The sequence below is a fragment of the Leuciscus leuciscus genome (genome assembly GCF_965113295.1).
Source record: "Leuciscus leuciscus genome assembly, chromosome: 11".
Classification (NCBI taxonomy): Eukaryota; Metazoa; Chordata; class Actinopteri; order Cypriniformes; family Leuciscidae; genus Leuciscus; species Leuciscus leuciscus.
This window is the reverse complement of record NC_138735.1, coordinates 20,769,952-20,790,827: the sequence shown is the minus strand read 5'-3', so window position 1 is coordinate 20,790,827 and position 20,876 is coordinate 20,769,952. Positions and strand designations below refer to the sequence as shown.

At 37.2% G+C, this 20,876-nt stretch overlaps 1 protein-coding gene across 2 annotated transcripts in view; it reads left to right on the top strand.

Moving 5' to 3' along the window:
- Positions 1–20,876, top strand: part of ctnnd2a (catenin (cadherin-associated protein), delta 2a) — a 287,583-nt gene that overhangs the window by 162,408 nt on the left and 104,299 nt on the right. For both annotated transcript variants that reach the window (XM_082184574.1, XM_082184575.1), the window contains one exon: positions 12,340–12,580. In XM_082184574.1, coding sequence (XP_082040700.1) covers positions 12,340–12,580 — 241 coding nt within the window. The remainder of the gene's footprint in view (positions 1–12,339; positions 12,581–20,876) is intronic.

The window sequence follows — 20,876 nt, the reverse complement described above, 5'->3', positions numbered from 1 at the left end:
TCTGGTTTTATTTATTCATTTATTTATTTATTTAAAGGCTTGTATTGATCCAAGGTCATCGCTGAGATTAATGAGAACTACACAGAAAGTTTTCAATAAAATTACAATAATAAGAATTTTTTGGAGAAAATATGTTTAATTTAAATATGCCAATGTACTGTACATTGATCCGAGAAAAAAAAAAAAAACGGTTAAAAATTGTTTTCATTGTCCTTTTGCAAAACACAATTTTATCCTTTTGTCTTTGAGATGAGATATGATCCGGGCAGCTTTTGTGAGATTCCCCAAAATAGTTCGAGCTCAACATGATGATAGTATCACATTTTATTAGTTTGGCCCATTATGGATTTCCTGTAATGCTGATTCCTTTCAAGTACCTTTTTCATCATAAGTTTGCCTATCCAGGAATCAAATCTGATCTTGCACAAAGCTCCAGATAATGTGAATGTGATTAAGCTCCTCATGGCCTTTCATTCTGCTCCAGCACCATTGCAGGATTTCTCGTTCATTTTCAGCTCTGAAATTCAAACTTCATGAAGTTAATTAGGCTTTGTACGAGAGGGACTGGAAGAGCAGCATATGCGGCTAAGAATGTGCTGAAAAGACTAATTTTGGAACCGAGCGAGGAATTAACCCGAGCTTGAGGGAAGTGCTCTATCAAATGCTGATGGAGCTTTCCTGCTCACATCCCTGTATAACTGGCCAAGGCTTTTTCACAGAAAAAGAGATGGTGTACCAAAGCGGTGTACATTTATTGCTGAATTTCATCATAAAAGATAACTAACACAAAGTGGGACTATTTTTGCCCAAGTACATTTCTTGAATCTGTGTCATATGCAGAAGAATGAGCTACAATACACCCAATGAGAACTGCTGGGTGGCTTCAGAAAAGAGGAAGGAACTTTGATTGTAGCTCAGTCTACAGTAACACTTGAGACTGAAGTGGAAAAATAAGGGAGAGTATTTCAGCCATCTCTCAGCCGTTGTGAAGTGCAGTTTGAAGCAAAGAGCGGAATGCACTCTTTGTATATTGAAGCACGTAGACGACTTTATAGATTGCTATAAAATCAATTGATTCGTCAAGCACCACCATCTTTATCGGACATCTTTACAAGTTGCTCGCTGTAACACGTATACATAATTTTTGGAGACCCAATTGAGGAGCTCCGTTTAATTCGTACCTGAATATAGCAGTCTGTTCCAGATGTTATGTAAGATGAAGCACCTAAAATATATCTACTTTGACTGTTCTTCTGTGATTTATTTCCCTAGACACAGAAGAGAAAAGGGAGCTGCTCATGAGTTTTTACTGGACAGCTTATCGTACAGAGTCGACTTGATTCTGGGGTGCTGATTTAAGTAGGAGTTATTTTATGTTTTGATTTGCAGTGGTTTTTTACGTTATACTAAAATGCTCAAACAAACCAAATTACCCATAAATATTCAGGGTATTCGTGGTAACAGCTAGACGATTACCATTTAACTTTAGCATCCCTTTTTCAATTCGAAGTTTGGTTGAGCTGTAATATATTATTTAGAGAGCAATACCTTTGAAGAATGCTATATGTACTGGTAAGAGCTAGAAGGTATTCCTCAAGTGAAAAAAGTGAGGTTATGCAAATTAAGTACTGAATAAATTTTGTCTAAATTAAGACTGCAAAAACATATTAGTCCAACAAAGACTTTTTAGTGATAGTTTAGTGATATGTATTACCTCTATATATTTTTAATTTATTTATAAAATAAAAATTCTTTCTGAAAGGTTGCCCTTAATATTTTATGATGAAGCAACTTGCCTTGTCTTTATACAGTATGACATTTAAAAAAAAAATAGTTATATATATGTATTAAATATAATACATACATTTTGTGAAAGTAATTTGTCACACACTTTTGGTTGCTCTTATGGTGCTTTTCCACTGCATGGTACGGCACGGCTCGGCTCACTTTGTGGCACTTCTCCACTGCTCGCTTCAGCTCGCTTTAAATTTTACCACCTTTATTGAGGTTCCAAGCAAGTTTACCGATACTAAAATGTGACATTAAAACATTACAGATCACTGATTGGTCAGACACCAAACCCGCTAGATTTAAATAGTCAGCAACAGCCACCACAGTATTATTTGTTGGCACAATTTTTATTAAAAGACTTGGTGACTGGTCATTAGACGAGGTGCAGATGTTCCTCTCGTTGGTAGCCGAGGAGCGGATCCAACGAGAGCTGGAAATGAAAAAAAATGTCATCAACTTTAAAGGTGAACTAAGTAACTTATTTACCTTAACCGAACAGCTTCGGAGTCATTGGAATAGTTATATGACTTTTTTCGGGTTGAATGGTGGTCGTCTCGCACCCCCCAAGTGCCTGTGAGCCGAAAAAAACCCCTTGCAACTTTGGGCCGGCGGATTATTATTGCACTCCCTCACGCTGTTCGAACCCGAATGAGGAAGACGTTTTAAAGAATGTCCCATCTGCTTTTATGTCGTTGATCTACTAGCCTCTGGTATCTGAGAGTTGCCAACGAGTTTTTCGACAGTGTTGTCAAATATCTATTCTGAAGCTGTAGGGGGATCTCTATAGAGAAACATGCGAGCAAAAAGCGAACAGCAAAGAAATTCCCGAAACTGCGTAGCCCTGCTTTAAGCCGCCCATAATCCCACCCACTTTGAAGCTGTTGTAAACTGCCGTGGAAAAGCAAAGCGAGCTGAGCCATCTGAATTTCGTGTGGCGCATTCGCACGGTATAAGTGAAGCCTGTGATTTTACTCAAATTTACTGACTTATCTCCCGGATATGATGGCAATAGGCTATTGCTTGGAAATGTCTTGTCATTATAGGTCTAGCTGTATGAAATATCATAAACAGAAGAATTTTCCTGAACGCATGCTGCTAGTCATTCATCTCCATCTAATCATTCTTTTTGTTTTCTGCTTTCTCTTTCTGCAAATTGTATAGTTGTATGGTGTATAGCGATATGACCCAGCACCCAAAATACTATCAAAACACTCCAACTCCATTCACAAAATTCACCAAAACTCTACACTCCATTCTTCGCGAAAGATGGATAAAAAAGAGCACAGGAAACAAAAACCTTGAAAAAATTATGTACGACCCCGCCAGATCACAGAGATGCCGATTCGCACGGGACTAATATTATCACAGGACCTCTGTGTTCGGCGAAATATGGTAGGTCATTTGCGGAATAATTTTTACTTTACAAATTACAGACATGGCCAATTAGCGCGGGATTAAGATCACAGACAACCTCCTCAATTATTACAAATGACTAGAGGTCACCAGGTAATACTTATCCCGTGCGAATAGGGCTTTAGTTCCCAGCCAGTAATCAGTTGTCATGAACACTCATCACATCATCACACCTGTTCATCATCTCCTCATTATCACTGTGTATTTAAGTTCCTGACCTTCACTCTGTTTGTCGGTTGTTGTGTGTTTGTTACCCATGCTGTTACTTTGTCTTCTTCGTAGTGGATAACCTGAGTTTGTTTCCATTTAAAGGAGCATTGCGTAGGTTCTGAAATTTCTAACAGTTACTGACACCAGTGGCCGTTAGAGGAACTGCAGGCAGTCTCATGCTCGTTCTCGGTGCGCACACGCTCGTACGACCACATCAACCAGGGTTGCCGCAACAACCACTGAAGGCTCATCGAGATTCACCAGCATAATGTTTGAGGTAAGAAAACACCATTTGAAAACACTACCGATTGCCGCTGCTTACTAATAATGGCTGCCGTGCCGTACGGATGTAAGCCCAAGTAGACGCGCATGACGTCACATTTTGTGAATTTTCGCGCTGATTCGGGCCCGACTCCTCCACACACAATTGAGCCTACAGGCTGATAGAGGCAACCGTGGTGGACAGTCAAGGTGTCATTCTTTTTATTACATCATGGTTGGCTCATACATGAAAACTCTATCTTAAAGATTTTTTTAAGTAAAAACCTACACATAGCTCCTTTAAGGCCCTTTTGTTACAGTATATTGATACCCTTTTGAACTATCTTTCTTTATCATCCCCTTCATTTGGTAACATAATCATTGTATTTTATATTTTTATGAAATAAATATTTTTCTGTTTTTTTCTGTATGCTACTGTTGGTGTTAATTTTATTTTATTGAGTATAAAAATAATTAAGTAAAGCAAAAAACTGTAGGCAATAGTGATTGGAAATAACCCACAGGCCTCACCTATTATATTTTAAGATCTCCAAAGCTCATACTGTATGCAGTGTTTGTGTTGAGTCTGTAAATCACTGGAACAATAACAGTTTGAACCAGTTTAATACCATCCTGTGAATCTGGCCTCTGCTCCTCTCAAGCATGGCTAATGAGCAATTACACGCTCACACACAGACATATAAACACACTAGGAAAGATGGATGGCACTCGTAACTTAGGCTGAGGTGCTGGCGGTGAGACACGGAGGCAGCGTTTTGATTCACGGGAAGCATCACCTTGTATCTGTCCTGTAGCCTAGGATACAGGGAGACAAGGCGTAACACGGTTGATATTTACTGCCACAACGGCTCCTGTGCTGTTGTTGTGCCATATGTTTAAGGCCTTAACACACACATGAGCTCTGAGTGAAATGGCATGTATGTGTAGTGGGAATCATTCATATTAACATGGAACTGAAACATCCAGACATCTCTCAACAGGCCTGATCAGTTATTGAGAAACTCGACTGTTGCTTGAGTGAATCCAAGCCGAAGTGAGTTTTAGTTCACCGCAGTTTGTTACTTCTGTTATTTCCAGGTCTTTGACCATGGGGCATGCCTAACAACTCACTTTACCCATTCACAATATAGCATTACCTCTATGTAAAAGTTACTTTGTAATAAAATATTAAGGACACAAACTTTCTTAAAAAATATCAATATATTTAATTATATCATAAAATGTATATAAATTTATTGTTATTTGAATTTTTTTTTATTTTAAATGTATTTATTTGATTGTATTCATTTTAAAATATTTTATTACATAGTAAATTTGAACTTTCTTTAAAAAAATTTAGACAGTGTCTTTACTGTCACTTTTGATCAGTTTAATGCATCCTTGCTGCATAAAAGTATTAGTTTAATTGTGTGTATATACAGTATATGTGTGTGTATGTGTATATATGTATGTGTGTGTGTGTATACTGTATATATATTCAATATCTGGAACAATGTATTGACCAGAACTATTTATAATTAGAAATAAAGCACTCCAGCAAGTTGCATTCCTGCTGCTTAGAAGATGCACATTTGCATCCAAACCTCTCAAACCGACAACATGCACACAAAATTATTTCATCCACATAACATGTTTTTCTGTACAGCAAAATCTTCTGAATTACATTTTAAGGATAAACACAATCTTAATGGCATTCTTGGTTAGCATAATGTTAGCATTTGAAGCTCGCTCTTCTGAGTAAACAGATGAATCCATTCAAGACAGTGTGTCTTTCGGATACCACAGTAAAGCAGGTAGCGCTTTATTGTATTGCACCTTTTTTTTTCCTGTATTGAAAATGGCAGAGCAGCAAATCATTCCTCTACTATGTTTCTGTTGAGTGGGAGTGACCTTTGTTAGGGTGTAATATCATGCAGAGAAAAAAAAAAATGCTAGAAGCAGCCGAGCAAAAGAAGAAAGGGCAGTTTGTTTATGATCACATTACACTGTAACGGAGCGCTGTATCTGATGCCAACGCTAAGGAGATGCTGGATCCTCTGATTCGTATCTGAAAGGTCAGGTAATTTAAAAGAGCAGCCCATTATCAAACCTATAGAATATTCAAAGCCTCCCCGCAAGAGGAGATTAGAAACATTAGATGGGGCGTGTGTGTGTGTGTGTGTGTGTGTGTGTGTGTGTGTGTGTGTGTGTGTGTGTGTGTGTGTGTGTGTGTGTGTGTGTGTGTGTGTGTGTGTGTGTGTGTGTGTGTGTGTGTGTGTTCATTTGATTCATGCGATGGCAGATAGAAGATTGAAAGAGAGTGCAGGAGAATGTTTCATATTCAGCCTCAGTGTTGGAAGAATGCACTTAGAAACACATTCATAGTAATGTCAAGGTCTTTTGGCTTTTTTTTAGTATATTTCTTATTCAACTGTTCTCGTATATTTCTTATTTAAATATCTGGTAAAGCAACTGACTTTTGTCGCCGTACTGCTCAGTCGTCTTTATACATAAAGTATGATATATGACAATCAGTGCATGCTGATTTAAGAATGAATCACCCTTGTTTAAGAATGAATCAACAAACTAGTCATTTAGTGAGGTGAACTCTTTTATCTACTTTTTTGTGTGTGGCAGTGCTTTAAAGGAGATGAATTTAAAGACAAGTTCTCAGAGAGGGTGTTAGCGTGACAGTTTGCTATGTTAGCTTGTTAGAAGTGATAAAATACTCCACTAATGCTCTCTAAATGCATCCCCTTTACATTGCCACCGCAAAGAAAGCTCAATTCTGTGTTCTTACATTCAGTCTGTTATATTTCTTAATAGTTGATTAGCATGCAAAAGGCAGATGTCTTTGATTGTTTTTAGCATCTCTTACCATGTTCGTTGCATTTGAAGCTGCTGTTTCTTGTTAAAACCAGTTTTATTTTATTGTTAAAACGTCATTTATCGATCCCTGTCACTTTTTGACGATTTTGTTCCATTTTACGAAACATCTCACTTTTTAAAATATATATATACAGAAAAGCATCTTCAATTCTTGAGCAGGACTTTTCATTGTGTTAGTGTGTGTTATAATGATGGTGATCCGGCACTGAAAGCTGAGGGTTCATGGCTGTTATCAGTGGCAGAAGGCAGCAGTGTTAATCTTCTCTTGTGAACACAGACACGCACTTCGATCTATCGCTGTTCCACAGCTGCGGCGGACCGTTATCCATCGTAGTCAAACCACCAAATGCAAATAATTACATCCAGCTCTTGATATACATCCACTGAGTTACAGGAAATTTTGCTTTATTACAATAAAAAGTTCCTCAGGGTGAATTAGAACCAGGAAACCAGGAAAGTTGAGATAAATTAGCAGTATATATTTTGATTCTGAGTGGATAAAAAAACATTAACATTTTACACTTTCACTTAAATAAAACTAGACACTACTAGTACGCAGTATTGTTCCAAAGTTCACTTAATGTTTCTTTGGTAAGATGTTTTGGCGAAGAAGATTCACCAGGTTTGCATTTATTTGATCCAAAATGCTGAATATTATATTTAAATATTATAAAAATTTGAACAGTTTTCTGTTTTAATATATTTTAAAATGTAATTTATTCCTGTGATGGCAAAGCTGAATTTTCAGCATCATTACTCCAGTCTTCAGGGTCACATGATCCTTCAGAAATCATGATGTGTTTAAGGCATCTTGCTGCTTTTTTTTTTTCTTTTTTTTTTACTCTTACTGATCACAAACTTTTGAACTATAGTATTGTGATTCTGAGCAGAAAAACTAAAAAAAAATTATTGGTTGTCATGTTGCTTTATAGGGTTCAGAGAGAGACGGCACAGATTGGTTGTTATTCACAAGTGTCCTTCAAACTGGCTTAAAAAAAAAAGACTGTATACGGTGTCAAAGGAAGCAGAACAGCAGCAAAAAGGCTTAGAATGCGAGTTAATTAAAGAATTACATCGTCAAACGCTGTTGTCAGGAAATGGCAGGATTCGCTGAAGCACATTATCGGCTAGTTGCCCTCGTTAACAGCCTCTTTACAAAATGAATAAGAGAAACTGTCAGCATTTCAGCTGAGATGGTGAGCGCACAATGTGGCCTCAGAGAGATGTGTTTACCAGGCAATAAACCGTTTTATTCTCAACTATTCTTAATGATAGAGGTCAGTCTGGCTCGCTCTACAGTAGTCGAATTAACCAGCACTAGATCATAAAGTTGCAGAGAAATGTCGCCGCTGGAACTGACCGTTAAATGATCTCACAGATGGAAAAAAGATGGAAAAACCTACTGTGAGTTAATTAACAACTGCTTTAATGTTGTTTAGGGATTAATTACTCAATTTATACAGAATATATACAGTATGCAGTCTGATATTGCTTTCTGCTCTCCGATGTTTACAATCGCCAATGACAAATAATGGATACGAGACGGGTCGGTTGTCGAGATTTTATGCAAGATGTTATCCACCTCGTGTAGTGCTGTGGGTTTGTGTGAGTCCTTGCTTTTTATCTCACACTGTGCCGAGGAAAGCCCTTGTCCGTGTAGTGCTGTGTGAGGTCGCATAAGATACACCCTTTCTGATAAGATAAGCTAATGGAATCTGAAGGTCACCGAAAGGTCATTCTCCCGAGGCATCGCCGCTGTGGCAGAGTGGCAACACATCATAGTGATAAAGTATTCACAGGGGCCTGGAGTGCTTACATATACAGTTGTGATAAGCGGGATACTTACTGTTTGAAAAAGTGCTACTAGAAGGAATATATGCATTGGAATTGCAGCATTATTTTAATAAACATAGTTATTTGAAAGTAATCATATAATGCTGCAATTGCAATGCATATATTTCTTCTTTCCTTCATTAACTGCATCAGTGTGTGACCTTAGTATCTGATCTTTCAAGGTCGAGTGAAATTCAAAACAGTCAGAGGTGTACAGTGTTTTCAGTTACAGACAGAAATTTAATTAGCCTCTTTTTTTTGCAAGTTAATTAATGACTTACCGATAGATTTTCACCTGCTAAAGGTGTTTGCATGCGGTTGGAGCTGTAAATCAAGTCCCCAGGGTTTTCAGTGCTAAGCCCAGTTAGAGACCTTGAGTTATTTGAAATCTTCACATTGGAGTAATGAGTTTGATCACATCCAAAGCCAAACACCCACACTCTTAAATTGAGCCAGATGGAGACTGTCTCTTCATTATGATGAAAACAAACAAATGTGGAGTTAAAGTGATCTACTTTTGAAAGTGACTCACATTTTATGGTCTATTTGAATAAAATAAAAAAATAATAAAAAAATAGATAAATGCCTCACAAACTTTGTGTGTATGTGTGTTGTATTAAATTGTTTTTTGCAAATATTGCTGAACTAAATGCATCAGCAAAGTAAGAAAACTTTTTTTTCTCTTGCAGCGATGCCATTAAAGAACCGGGTTACACTTTATTTTAAGGTGGCCGTGTTAAAGTGTACCGAGTTACACCGAGTATTAAAATGCATTTTGGTCGATCATATCACAAGTAGACGAGGGACACATATTCCCGTTCACACCTGGTGTTTTAAGCCGTCTCTTCTGTCCACTTTCAACCACTTCTGTCCTGATATCTTTGAGGGGAGGGTCTATATGTGGGTAAATGCATGGACTTTTTCAGATCTTTCGATCTAATGGACGAAATAAGCTCAATCAATTTACATGTGAACGTGACCAGAGACGACGGAAAAACAAATGGAGAACAGTAGCTTTCGTTTCTGCTCTGATAGCGGCAAGACAACACCGTGGCGTACACAGTGAGTACAGTGTTAGAAATCAGGAATAGTGAAAGAACATTTTGATTGGTACATTTTTCGTCTTAAAACCAAACTTCGGTTTGGTTAGTGCACTTCCCATAATGTTCACGCTTTAGGAGAGTAGGAGGAGAGTAGGTGGTCTTTTGTGGCTGTTAGAACACATTCGACCACATGAGCATCTACAATACGAAAGTATACCTCTGGAAGTGGTCGAAAGTGGACAAGCTCACAATGTTTTAGACCCCATTTACATTTTATTTAGTGTCATCCACTTGTGTACTTAGTAATATTAATTAACTAAATACTTACTATAGGGCTAGGGTTAGGACTCGGGTGTGATTTAGATTAGTTGCATGTAATTAAAGACAATTTATTGTAATTACTAAATTACTATATTATATATAATACATGTAACGTGTAACAAAGAAGACTATAAAATAAAGTGTTACCAAGAACATTTTTGGGTTTCCCAAAGAATCTTTCATGAAACAGTTGTTAATAGATCTGAAGAAATGTTTAATAATCTGAAGAACCCTTTTCCACTATAAAGAACCTTTTGTTCAATTGAAAAAATGGATGTTTAAGGTTCTTTATGAAACCATAGATGTGAATAAAGAGTGTTGTCTAGTCTATATTTTGTCAGCAATGAGAAATTTATTTGGATATAACATTATAAACAAATGATTGTATAACATTATAAACAAATGATTGTATGCCATCATTTTTCAGCAAAAGTGCACATGTATAATTGTCAGCTATTATTGCAAATAATTTGCTGAAGCTATTTATTATTTGCAAACAACTTAATGTTGAAGAAATTTATATATATATATATATATATATATATATATATATATATATATATATATATATATAAAATGTTTCTGTTTTTATAAATAAAAATTTAAAAATACATTTTATATATATATATATTTTTTATTTTAAATATATATTTATATATTAAATAAATTTATATATAATTTATTTTATTTGATAAATATTAATAGATTTTTATATTTATTCTTTTATTAAATATTTCATAATATTTTTTTATATTGTTTGTTGTGGTAGGGTTAGTGAAAATATTGTGGCCAGCAGAAAAGAAAAAATGAACCGGATTTGGTTAATGTGGAAAACTTATGTCCGATCACTGAACTTTACATCTCCTCTGTTCGTCAGCTTCCCATTATATATTCCGGCTCAGGGAGCTTAATTCAATCCATCAAGTATCCCCCTCCTCTTTCACCCTATTTCTAGCTCTCTTCTCTCTCCCTCTCTTTTTTCTTTTGGAACAGGTCTCCATTAATCTCAAACTCTGTCTAATTATCGTTAGCCTACACTGAGCGAGTGCAACATTTTCTCTAAAGGAAGCTGAAGAGTCATGGATGGTCTCGGAAGATACATTGATCCTTTTTTCCCAGGGTGCACTTTGTGTATGGTGACTAATAGTCCTGTTTTACGGCTTCACTGGCAGTGTTGTGGTAAAGACTCAGAACCCTGCCATTGATCGTCTCGTGCTGCAGATTTATGAGACACTCCACTGTGACTGTCTTGCAGACACTGGCTGCCACATTACCCTCATATTGAGCGAAATAGATACACTCTGTCACCTCAATATGTTAAAAACCAAACAAATACGCATTCAAGTGATCTACCTTTGAAGTTTGCATCTGACGCAGTCAGACACCCTGTCTCGCCATGTTTGGAGATCATCATTTTCATTTTTCACTGGATTTTTTTTAACGTTTTCATCTAAAATGAGAGATTACGCAAGCACGGTCAATCGGTGAGTCATCAGACATCAAGATGAATTATTTAATTACACGTTTTGGACCATTTTAGAGCACCATAAAGAGTAACCAAGCAGTTGCTTCAATTTGTACTATAATTTTCAGTATTTTAAATAAATCCATCATACAAGCATATGGCTCACAATGGACAACTAATGAACTAATCAAGAGAAATCACTAATCAATTCACAAAATCAATTTTAAACTAATTTTGTTTGTTTTATTGAAGTTTTAGTTTAGTTTTTGAGGTCTTTTTTTACTTTGTTTTTGTTTAACTTAGTTTTCCTTTTTTCTATTTCTATTGCTGATTTGCTGCTCAAGAAACATTGCTTATTATTATCAATGTTGATACTACTTTTTCAGATTTCTTTGTTGAATAGAAAGTTAGAAAGAACATAATTTATTTGAAGATTCTTTATCATGATAAATGTCTGAATAAAAGTATTAATTAAAAATCTTCCTGACCCCTAAACTTTTGAATGGCAGTGTATTTTTTGCTATGATGCATTTTATCTTGTATCCCCTTTAAAGCAAGGTTGAATGTATGTTTGTTTTTTGCACATCTAAAACCATACAAATGCATCAACATTTAAGTACAGTTGTTGTCATAAATAATTTAGGATTCTGTTTCTACTGTTAAATATAAAATGTGTCTATAAAGGCCCATTCACACCAAGGACGATAAATATCGCACCAACGAAGACATCGTTCTAAAAATCTTTCCACATGTAAAAGAATAGCAGTGTTCCCTCCACAACTGTTATGATAACGGCTAAGAGAAACGATATCGTTGGAATCATGTGGACGGTAATATAGTTAGCTTTAAAGTTCTCGCTCTTGGTGTGAACGGGCCTTAAACTCGCCTGTAATAATAATGTGTTTCTGTTAAGGAGCTTTTTATTGCTGTCGTTCTCATTACTGCCGTCTCTTCCTCTCCTTTCCGCTCCCTCCTTGCCGTTCTTTCATCATATCATGTCTTTGTCTGCTTGTCTTCTCACTGTCCTCTCATTGTTCCTGTACCTAGACCTAGTGAACCAGTTCTGTGAGCAGGTCCTGAACTTCTTGTTTTGTCCCTACTCTCCTGCCATAGCCCCGTCCTCCCCTGGTGTTGACTCCGTACCCTTGCAGCGAACAGGAAGTCAGAATGCCACAGGGACGTTTCCCAGAGGCGGCTACGCGTCCGGTCAGGGTGCCAATTACACGGAAACTTACCGCACATTGCCGTACTGCTCATCGGTGGAGTCTCCCTACAGCAAGTCCGGCCCTGCCCTGCCACCCGAGGGCACCCTGGCCCGCTCTCCCTCCATTGACAGCATTCAGAAGGATCCCAGGTGAGTTTGCATGCCTATTGGACCTTTATCACATTCATAGTGGCACTCATGCCAGGTGCAGATGGCAAATGTACACATATCGATCCAATTTTAGCTGGAAGAGCATTTGCTGAAAGGGTTTTCAGGGGTTGTTTATATTTTGGAGGCCCCTCTTTAGGGTGACCACCTGTTTATTGCTCTGTTGCTGGACAGCAGATGTGATTTTGTAGAACAATGCGGCACACATGGGAGAGAGATAAATGTACTACTGTTAGACTATGTAAATATAATTTAAATTAGTTGGAAAGCCTACACTCTTAAAAATAAAGTCGACAGACTAAAGTGTGTGAACTATGTCAGAAAGTGAACGTGCATCTGTATACTGTATCCAGTGTAGACAGCGTCAGTGATTATAATGGGTTCCATTTGTTTTTGCGGCGATGCAACGCTCGCATCCATTGAAAGCAAATGTCAGCCGCTAGTGGGCGGGGCCTATTATGCAATGATGTATAACTATTTGTCGACGTCTTGCTCTGGAGGCAGTCATTTGCAAATGTATTTGCCCATGTGACGTCACAGATCCCGCAATATCGAAACGAGTTGTTTTTGGAGCTTGGTTAAATAAATGCTTTGTTTATAAAGAGGAGGACCTTTTAAACTATTCAACTTTTAAGATGTTTTAATGGTACAAAAACTTCTAAAGATCAAGGCAAATTTGATTTCTCATGTCATGACCAGGACCATTCATATGTCATGATATTTGTATCAGGGGTGAAAGCATATTCAGCCTTCTCAGTAAACAACTCATGACATAAATGAAAAGGAAGTGATTTTGAAGCAAAAGAGCTTCCTTTTGTATTCTTCACATTAAAGCAGTTGACTTATCAAAGGCTAATCCTGCTGGGTCATTATACTGCCGACACATCTTTTTCTGTCTGCTGCTTGTGCAAATAAATCAATTGAATAAATAAATAAGGCAATTATAATAAATATTTTAGCATGTGATACTCTGTTTCCCATGATTACGATTCTGTGTAAATGCATTTAGACGGCCTCTGCACAGGGTCGCACCACAAGGGCTTGCAGAGTCTTTTTACATTTATTTGTGTTGATTTAGAGTGGGATTTCTGGCTGAAATACACTGTTGTTTGTTGTTTGTATATTTGCGAAGTAAATAGCTTTTGGAAGTATGTGGTTTGTTGCACCTTTTTGCACTTTGGCTGCCAGACGCATTGAACTCTATGCAGTTTTTACAGACATCAACAGAAATTCTGATTAGTTTCTCGGGAGGATGATGTTTCTAAAGCCCCGTGCTGATAATAGAGATGCAATCACTCAAAACATGCACTACACAGACAGGCATGATCATAAAACAATATGACAGGGAACATAAACTGTAACTTTATAATGTTACAAAATATTTCAATTTCAAATAAATGTTGCTCTTTTGAAATATTAGCATATTTTGCTGCTTTTCTGGCTCTGTGACTTGTACATATTAATTTGATGGATTCTGCATTGATATTCAGTTGCTATGGTGTTCTGGGTGGTTGCTAAGGTGCTGAGTTATTTTAATGTGTTGCTAGGCGGTTGCTAGGGTGTTTCGGGTGGTAGCTAAGGTGCTATCAGTGTTTTTATTGTGTTGCTATGTATTGTTCTGGGTGTTTACAAAAGCGTTAATAATAGAACACCATATTCATGTCCATAGTACAAATTGTGTGTAATGAGTAGAGTCACTGACCTACCATTAAGTATGAGAAAAGTAACAGTGATGCTTGCCTTAGCAATTATTTAATATTGACTAATGGTGAAAACCCATAGTGAAGACTTAGGTTATGTGGCAGCTCCATTTAAATATGAATACTTTTTTATTCTTCACACTTTTTTCTAAAGATACTCTAGATGCCATAAGGAATCATGTGAAGATCTATTGTTCATTAAAAAAAATTCCACGGTTTCCTTTAAATTCACACATTCTCTCAGTACCACTCAATTATAACACTTTATTTATTTTTAAAGGAGTCATAGATATGTGCAATTAATTAAATCACTAAACTTTTTTTCCATTTATATCGTCTGTTAATTGGACCGAGTTGATCGCATGTTGCCATTATGCCATTATGGCTCCTCATCTGCTCGGTGTAACAGTAGTCCTGGAAAACTGGACAGCAGATAATTATTACTGGTGACATATACTCTGCAGGCGTTTGCTGGGGATGATCTTGGTTAGGCTAATAAATGCCACTGCAGTCTAGCAATAATGCAGTTTAGTGTTGTTAGTCCTTGCAGAGCTGATGACTATACTATTAGTGTTGGAGAAACTACTTTGAAATGGTCCAAGCTACACATAATGTAAAGAAACGGATGTATGTATGGATGGATGGATGGATGGATGTATGGATGGATGTATGGATGGATGGATGGATGGATGGATGGATGGATGGATGGATGGATGGATGGATGGATGGAGTGTGAGTTCTTTAGTCTGACTGTGACTAAGTGTGATTCATACAAAGGCAAGGCTTTGCCTGAAGTCATTCAGTATGAATGGAGCACAACTGGGACCACCCACTTTTTCTGCGACCTTGGTTGCAGAAGTATTTTTGCCATTCATTTTCTAAAAGGATTTCAATAGTTTTACAGAGATCCTAGATTGAAGATGTTTTTTTGTTTTTGTTTTTTTAAATAGCCGAATAGCCTACTAGAAAGAGAGTAGGTGAAAAGTACCCGGATGACCTACTACTACCGGCAAGTTTTTTGAAGTGCGCATTTGACATCTTACTATCCCATGAGGACACGGGAGGAGGAGTTGTGAATGGCGCCGTAGGTCACATGACAATGACAGCATGGCAGATGTAGTACATCCGAATTTCATTTTATAATATATAGAACATACTATACAGTCACAAAACCAAATGTAGTACCTATTATACAGTATGTGATTATGACGCAGTATCTACTTATCCCATAATACATTGCAAATAATGTAATCAAATCACAAACAACAGTACAGTATAAAACTATTAACTATAAGTTACTGTTTGGATATTTAAAGTTAGTTTTTTTTGTGTCGAGTCATTCACAGTGCTTCATTGGAATAGGAGTTTGCTACAGAGCTCATTTGGCTTGCTTCTTATTAGCATGGTAACTGCAACTTCTCTGATTGATGGATTCAAGGGATTCAATGGTACCCAGTAGCTAATAGTAGTAACTAACTCAGTAGCAGTAGCTCCTCACTGGGTTTTTTGTCCTTAAAAACAGTAAAAAATTAAATAAAAAATGTATTAATTAAAAGAATACAAAGTTCTGTCATGAAACTCTAGATCAGGGGTCGGCAAGTAACTTTGGCCGCGGGCCAATTTATTTATTTTTTGCCAGTAGATGGCGGGCCAGCTACACTGAGTAGGCCTATGGATACAAATTAAATACTCTTAATGAATACTCTTAACGTCTACATTGCATATATCAATGAAATCATTTTAAACAGATCAAGTACTATTGTGGTAACATATTACAGCCATTTTAATAAAGGTGTGAATAGCAATCATGCCTCATTCGCTTACAGTCCGACTTTTGAACTTTACTCCTTTTTTGTATTATTATTAATTCGGGACACACACACACACCTAAGGTTTAAGGAGGTCTGTGCGGGACTGTTTTTTTTTCTTTTCGTCCCGCTCCCACAAGGTTCTATTCAGCAACCGCTTAAAATACACTCTGTGTTCACCCGCTTTATTTCCCGACCTGACGGGTCCGCAAATTTTAGAAAAAAAGTCACAGAAAAAATTAATGAAATATAAATAACATAAGACAAAGCCTATCACTCAAATTTCTAAGCAACATACTGTAAACGAAAACCATATTGCCCTTCTGACAAATAAAGTAGGCTATTTTCTGCCAAACTATTTCAAACATCCTTGCAAAAAAAGAATGTTGTTGACTGACAATGGTTTCAGTACCAAACAGCTCCTCAGAGCTAGGTGTACAGGTAGTCAGAATGAAGTGCGGATACACTGTCAAAAGATGTCGGGAGTGGGCTATTGTCAGTCAGACCGCCCGCTCCGTCCAAAGTATAGGTACAGAGTTCCGACCGCTTTATACTTTAAAATTTAATCCTGCGCCGCATGATTCCTTATGGGCGTTTCACACAGAAGCCTACGGCCACGGCTTTTCTCAAGTTGTGGAAGAGTTTTGTGCAGCATTTAGTGCAAATATTTGTTATCAGGTAATACATATTATTTATCAGTGTGTTATACCCGAATAAATAAGTAACGAATGATACACGGGCCTATTTGTAAACCGTTATTGTAAAATAAAAATAGGTTGATAAAATTTTTTTTCCAAAATAATCCGGCGGGCCAGAAAATATTGCTGGCGGCCTATGCTGGCCTATTGCCGACCCCTGCTCTAGATGGTGCAGGCTGATCCGCTGGCTAACTCAATCTGCTTGCAATCACATCATTCTCTATAGGGCACAGCTGATTGGTTCCTGCTGTATCAGTATCCAATGATCTTAAAGTACTTGGTCAGCATTTGCTGTATCAGTTCCAGCGCTTTCAGAAACCCTCCCTCTTCCCCAGCTCCACCTGTATTGATCTGCTACGGGTAATTGCAGCAGCAGGATATCAAATCTATTTTGCCAAGACCAAACATATTAACATTGTCATATCCATTACCATGCCAAACACTCAGAGTTGTCATGACGTAAATATTTTTTTAATTACTTTAAAATCTCATTTGTGGGATCTACATAAGCATTTAACATATTTTAACGAATCAGAGCTCACAGTAGGTCTGTGTTGAATTGTTTATATTTGATAGTTTCAAATCAGTGTCTCTATGGTGACAATTAATGTTTTTTCCCCATCAGGAACCCTTCTGCTCTGTTGGATTTATGAGCAAACACAAGGCAAATAGCCGATGATCCAAACACTGAACAGCACTTGTTCTCATGTGTGACAAAATTCTAGCTTGATCTCTTGAGAAAATGGCTTATTTAATTGCATTTTTTGTGTATTTTCCTGTGATAGTAGACCGTAAGCAGGTTATGACTCTAATGAAGGTTATTTCTGTTCTGTTTTGGTGTTCCTTCCCTAGAGATGAAGGGATGAGGGAGGACAGGTATGCTAACCGCACACTGCCACAAGTGCTGCAGCTCATAACAACTTTAGACATCCCTGGCCCACGGCAAGTGTGAAGCACTGCTGAAACGTGTTTTTTTGTATGAATTTGGAAGGGCAAAGTGTTTCCTTGGGTGAAACACTAAACTATTCAAAACAACAAAAAGAGTCTTTGACCTTTCCACCTGAAGGCAGCACGTGGTACAACCCAACAAGCGGGAAACAAAACACATTACTGACAGCCCTATTTAACAGTATGAAGTCAGAATTGTTCTCAAGTGTCAAAACATTCTCGAGCAATTTTCATCCACAACACGCAAGTTATCAAAGTTGTGTGAAATCCATAATTCCCACGACTAACAGGCGGCTAGAACAACTGCCTCATAGAGAATCTTAGACAGGTGTTTGGGAGTTGTGATCCATATATGTGAAATCTGTCAATGACACGCTTTAATTTTATAAACAAAAAGTGCATTAGCAAGTTATTAACATTCATCATGCGGCTAAAAATTTGGTTAAAGCACTCAGTAACTGTCAAACTTTGCAGCCACTCCTGTCTGCATCGGTGCTGTGACACCATGGCACTTGGCACGGAGTTTGCGAGAAAATCTTTGGCAGACATTATCGCATTACGGTTGCTGATGTGGAGCTATAAACAAAGTTATGAGCCATCTGCAGCGCGAAAGAACATGGAGGAAGAAGGGAGACTGAGGGATGAAGATAAATGAGTGTGATTGAAAGGGGGTTATTGATTTGTCGGCGTATCCCGCAGAGCTGGAGAGAAGAAGGGATTGCCTTCGGAAAATAAAGGGGTCTGCCCTTCGCCTCCCCCCTTCTATTGATCAAAGCTTAGGTGCAAAACCTTCTTTTCAACACAGTCATTATTACCGGTCCGTGTACTTTTGCGTCCATTCCTTTTTCCTTTTTTAACTCGTAATTGAAAAACGAAAAACATGCTTATTCATTTTTAGACTGGTGAAAAAAAATATTCTCATACAAACTTATTTTCCTTATATAAAATGTTTATTCAATTGAAAATCAAATAATTGACATACAACTTTTTTTCCGTTTGACAAAAATGCGAAATTTTATTTCTGCATTTTTTTTTTTTTGCGTTGACCCGGAACATTTAATACAGAGCCCGGGAAGTCACCTGTGAAAAAAAATAAATAAAAAAATCCGTGGCGACGGTTTTGCAATCCGTCCCCTCAGTTTATAAACCGTAGCCTACTCACGAATTCTTAAACTGTTCCCTCGGTTTAACAAATCGTGCACACAGATTAATAAACTGTACCCACAAGTTCCTAATCCGCACTCTCAGATTTGTAAACAATGCTTTCAGTTTTTGCAATCTGTACCCTCAAATTCATAAACCATGCCCACGCTTTCGCAATCCGTTCCCACGGGTTTGTAAACTGTACTCACGGATTTGTGGCCCCTCCCCCAGTCTGTGCCGGCTGATTCAACCAGGCCTCCTGTTTAGGTGCGGGATGCATTGCATTGTGTTTTAACTTAATTTTTTTTAATGGATAATTTCTTGAATTTTCTAAAAAACAACATTTACTTGTATCTTTAAAGTCCATTTTTTGGGAGGAAAAAGCTCAGTAAAATAGAATAAGCAAAAAAAGACTTCACATAAAAGGTAAGGTTATATAAAAATAAAACATTCATAAATTATTTTATGATGAACATATTACTGTCTTAAGTGAACTAATTTATAGTTATAAACGCAAATAATAATAATAATAATAATAGTAATAATTATCATTATTATTATTACATTTAGGCTACATATTTAGAAGACGCTTTTATCCAAAAAAGGATCAATTCGTCAAATGTCAGTCATAATACAGGTTAGACAATAATAATACAGAGCTAAGATTATCACAAATAAACACAAGATTTTGACGCATATCCAAGGGTTTGTGCGGCGTGTGGAGCGCGCACTGCATGGCATGGAGGCGCCGGCACTTTCCTATCAACAGTGGAAACAACTTAAAATACTCTATCATTTCTGGTCATACAGAAAAGAATAATACATAATTCGCAACTACTTTTATTTGAATAAACTGGAGCGCGTCTCAAAAATAAACTGAAACAAAATATAGCCTACCTATATAAAGCTTGAAATTTCCACTTTTAAACAAACAAATTTGAATCGAAAGCAAATACCGTCTGATTATGTAATCCGTATGCATTTCATTATAATGAACAATTAAAATGCCTCGTTATTTTTTCAGACACATTTATTATCATTTGCATATAAATCACCTATAAATCACCTCTCTGTATGGTTCCAGAGACATGGCTCTTCTCATTCAGCACTGCGGGAAAAATATAATTTGGCCTTAGAAAACCAGTAACATCGACATTTTTCCATATTAATTTGTGAATATTTTAAATGTTTAATAAATGGGCAAAAAGTCATAAACAAAAATCTACGTCAATATTAATTTTTTTGTGCAGTATTTGGTGTGTACAGTTCAAATTTTGGTGTTCAACTTTGCGTTTTAAAAATACAACAACCGTTCATTTTTCATTTTTCAATTACGGGTTAAAAAGGGAACGAATGGACGCAAAAGTACACGGACCATTACCCAAGCACCAAGGAGCCTTTTCTCTGCTTTGTTTTAATGTGAACGTGCACTCGAGTGGCGTCCTTGTCCACTCAGGGATGGGAAAAAAAATGCTTCTCGACGCTGCAGCATTGACATATACAAATGCACACTGTGCTTTACAGGAAGCATCTTGTGTCACTCAGATTTTGGAAGGTGCTGCCCTTGAGTGGTTGCCTAAGGATGGTAAATAGAGAACCCTGCAGTGCCTGTAAAAGGTTGGTTAGCATTATTCTGTGGAGGGTCTGTGAAATTGGAGGTCAACCTTCAGATACACATTACTGTGGCAGGGTGGCAATTTGACGCGTTAAGCGGCTTATGCACAGCAGTGCTGGGCTAGTTTTAGCCAAGCAGTATTTTGATTTCTACATGAGTGAGATTTTATAAGACTCAGTGTTGGATTCATTGTTGGCTCTAACTTGCATACACATATGTTTAAGTTAGATCCAACAATGATGTATTTTGAAATCCCTTAGTTATTCAGTGTAGCAACAAAATGAACACTGCTTCAATATTACAATAATATAGAATATTACAATAGTATTGAGCCTGAAGTCATGTAAGGTCCTATTTCTACCATTG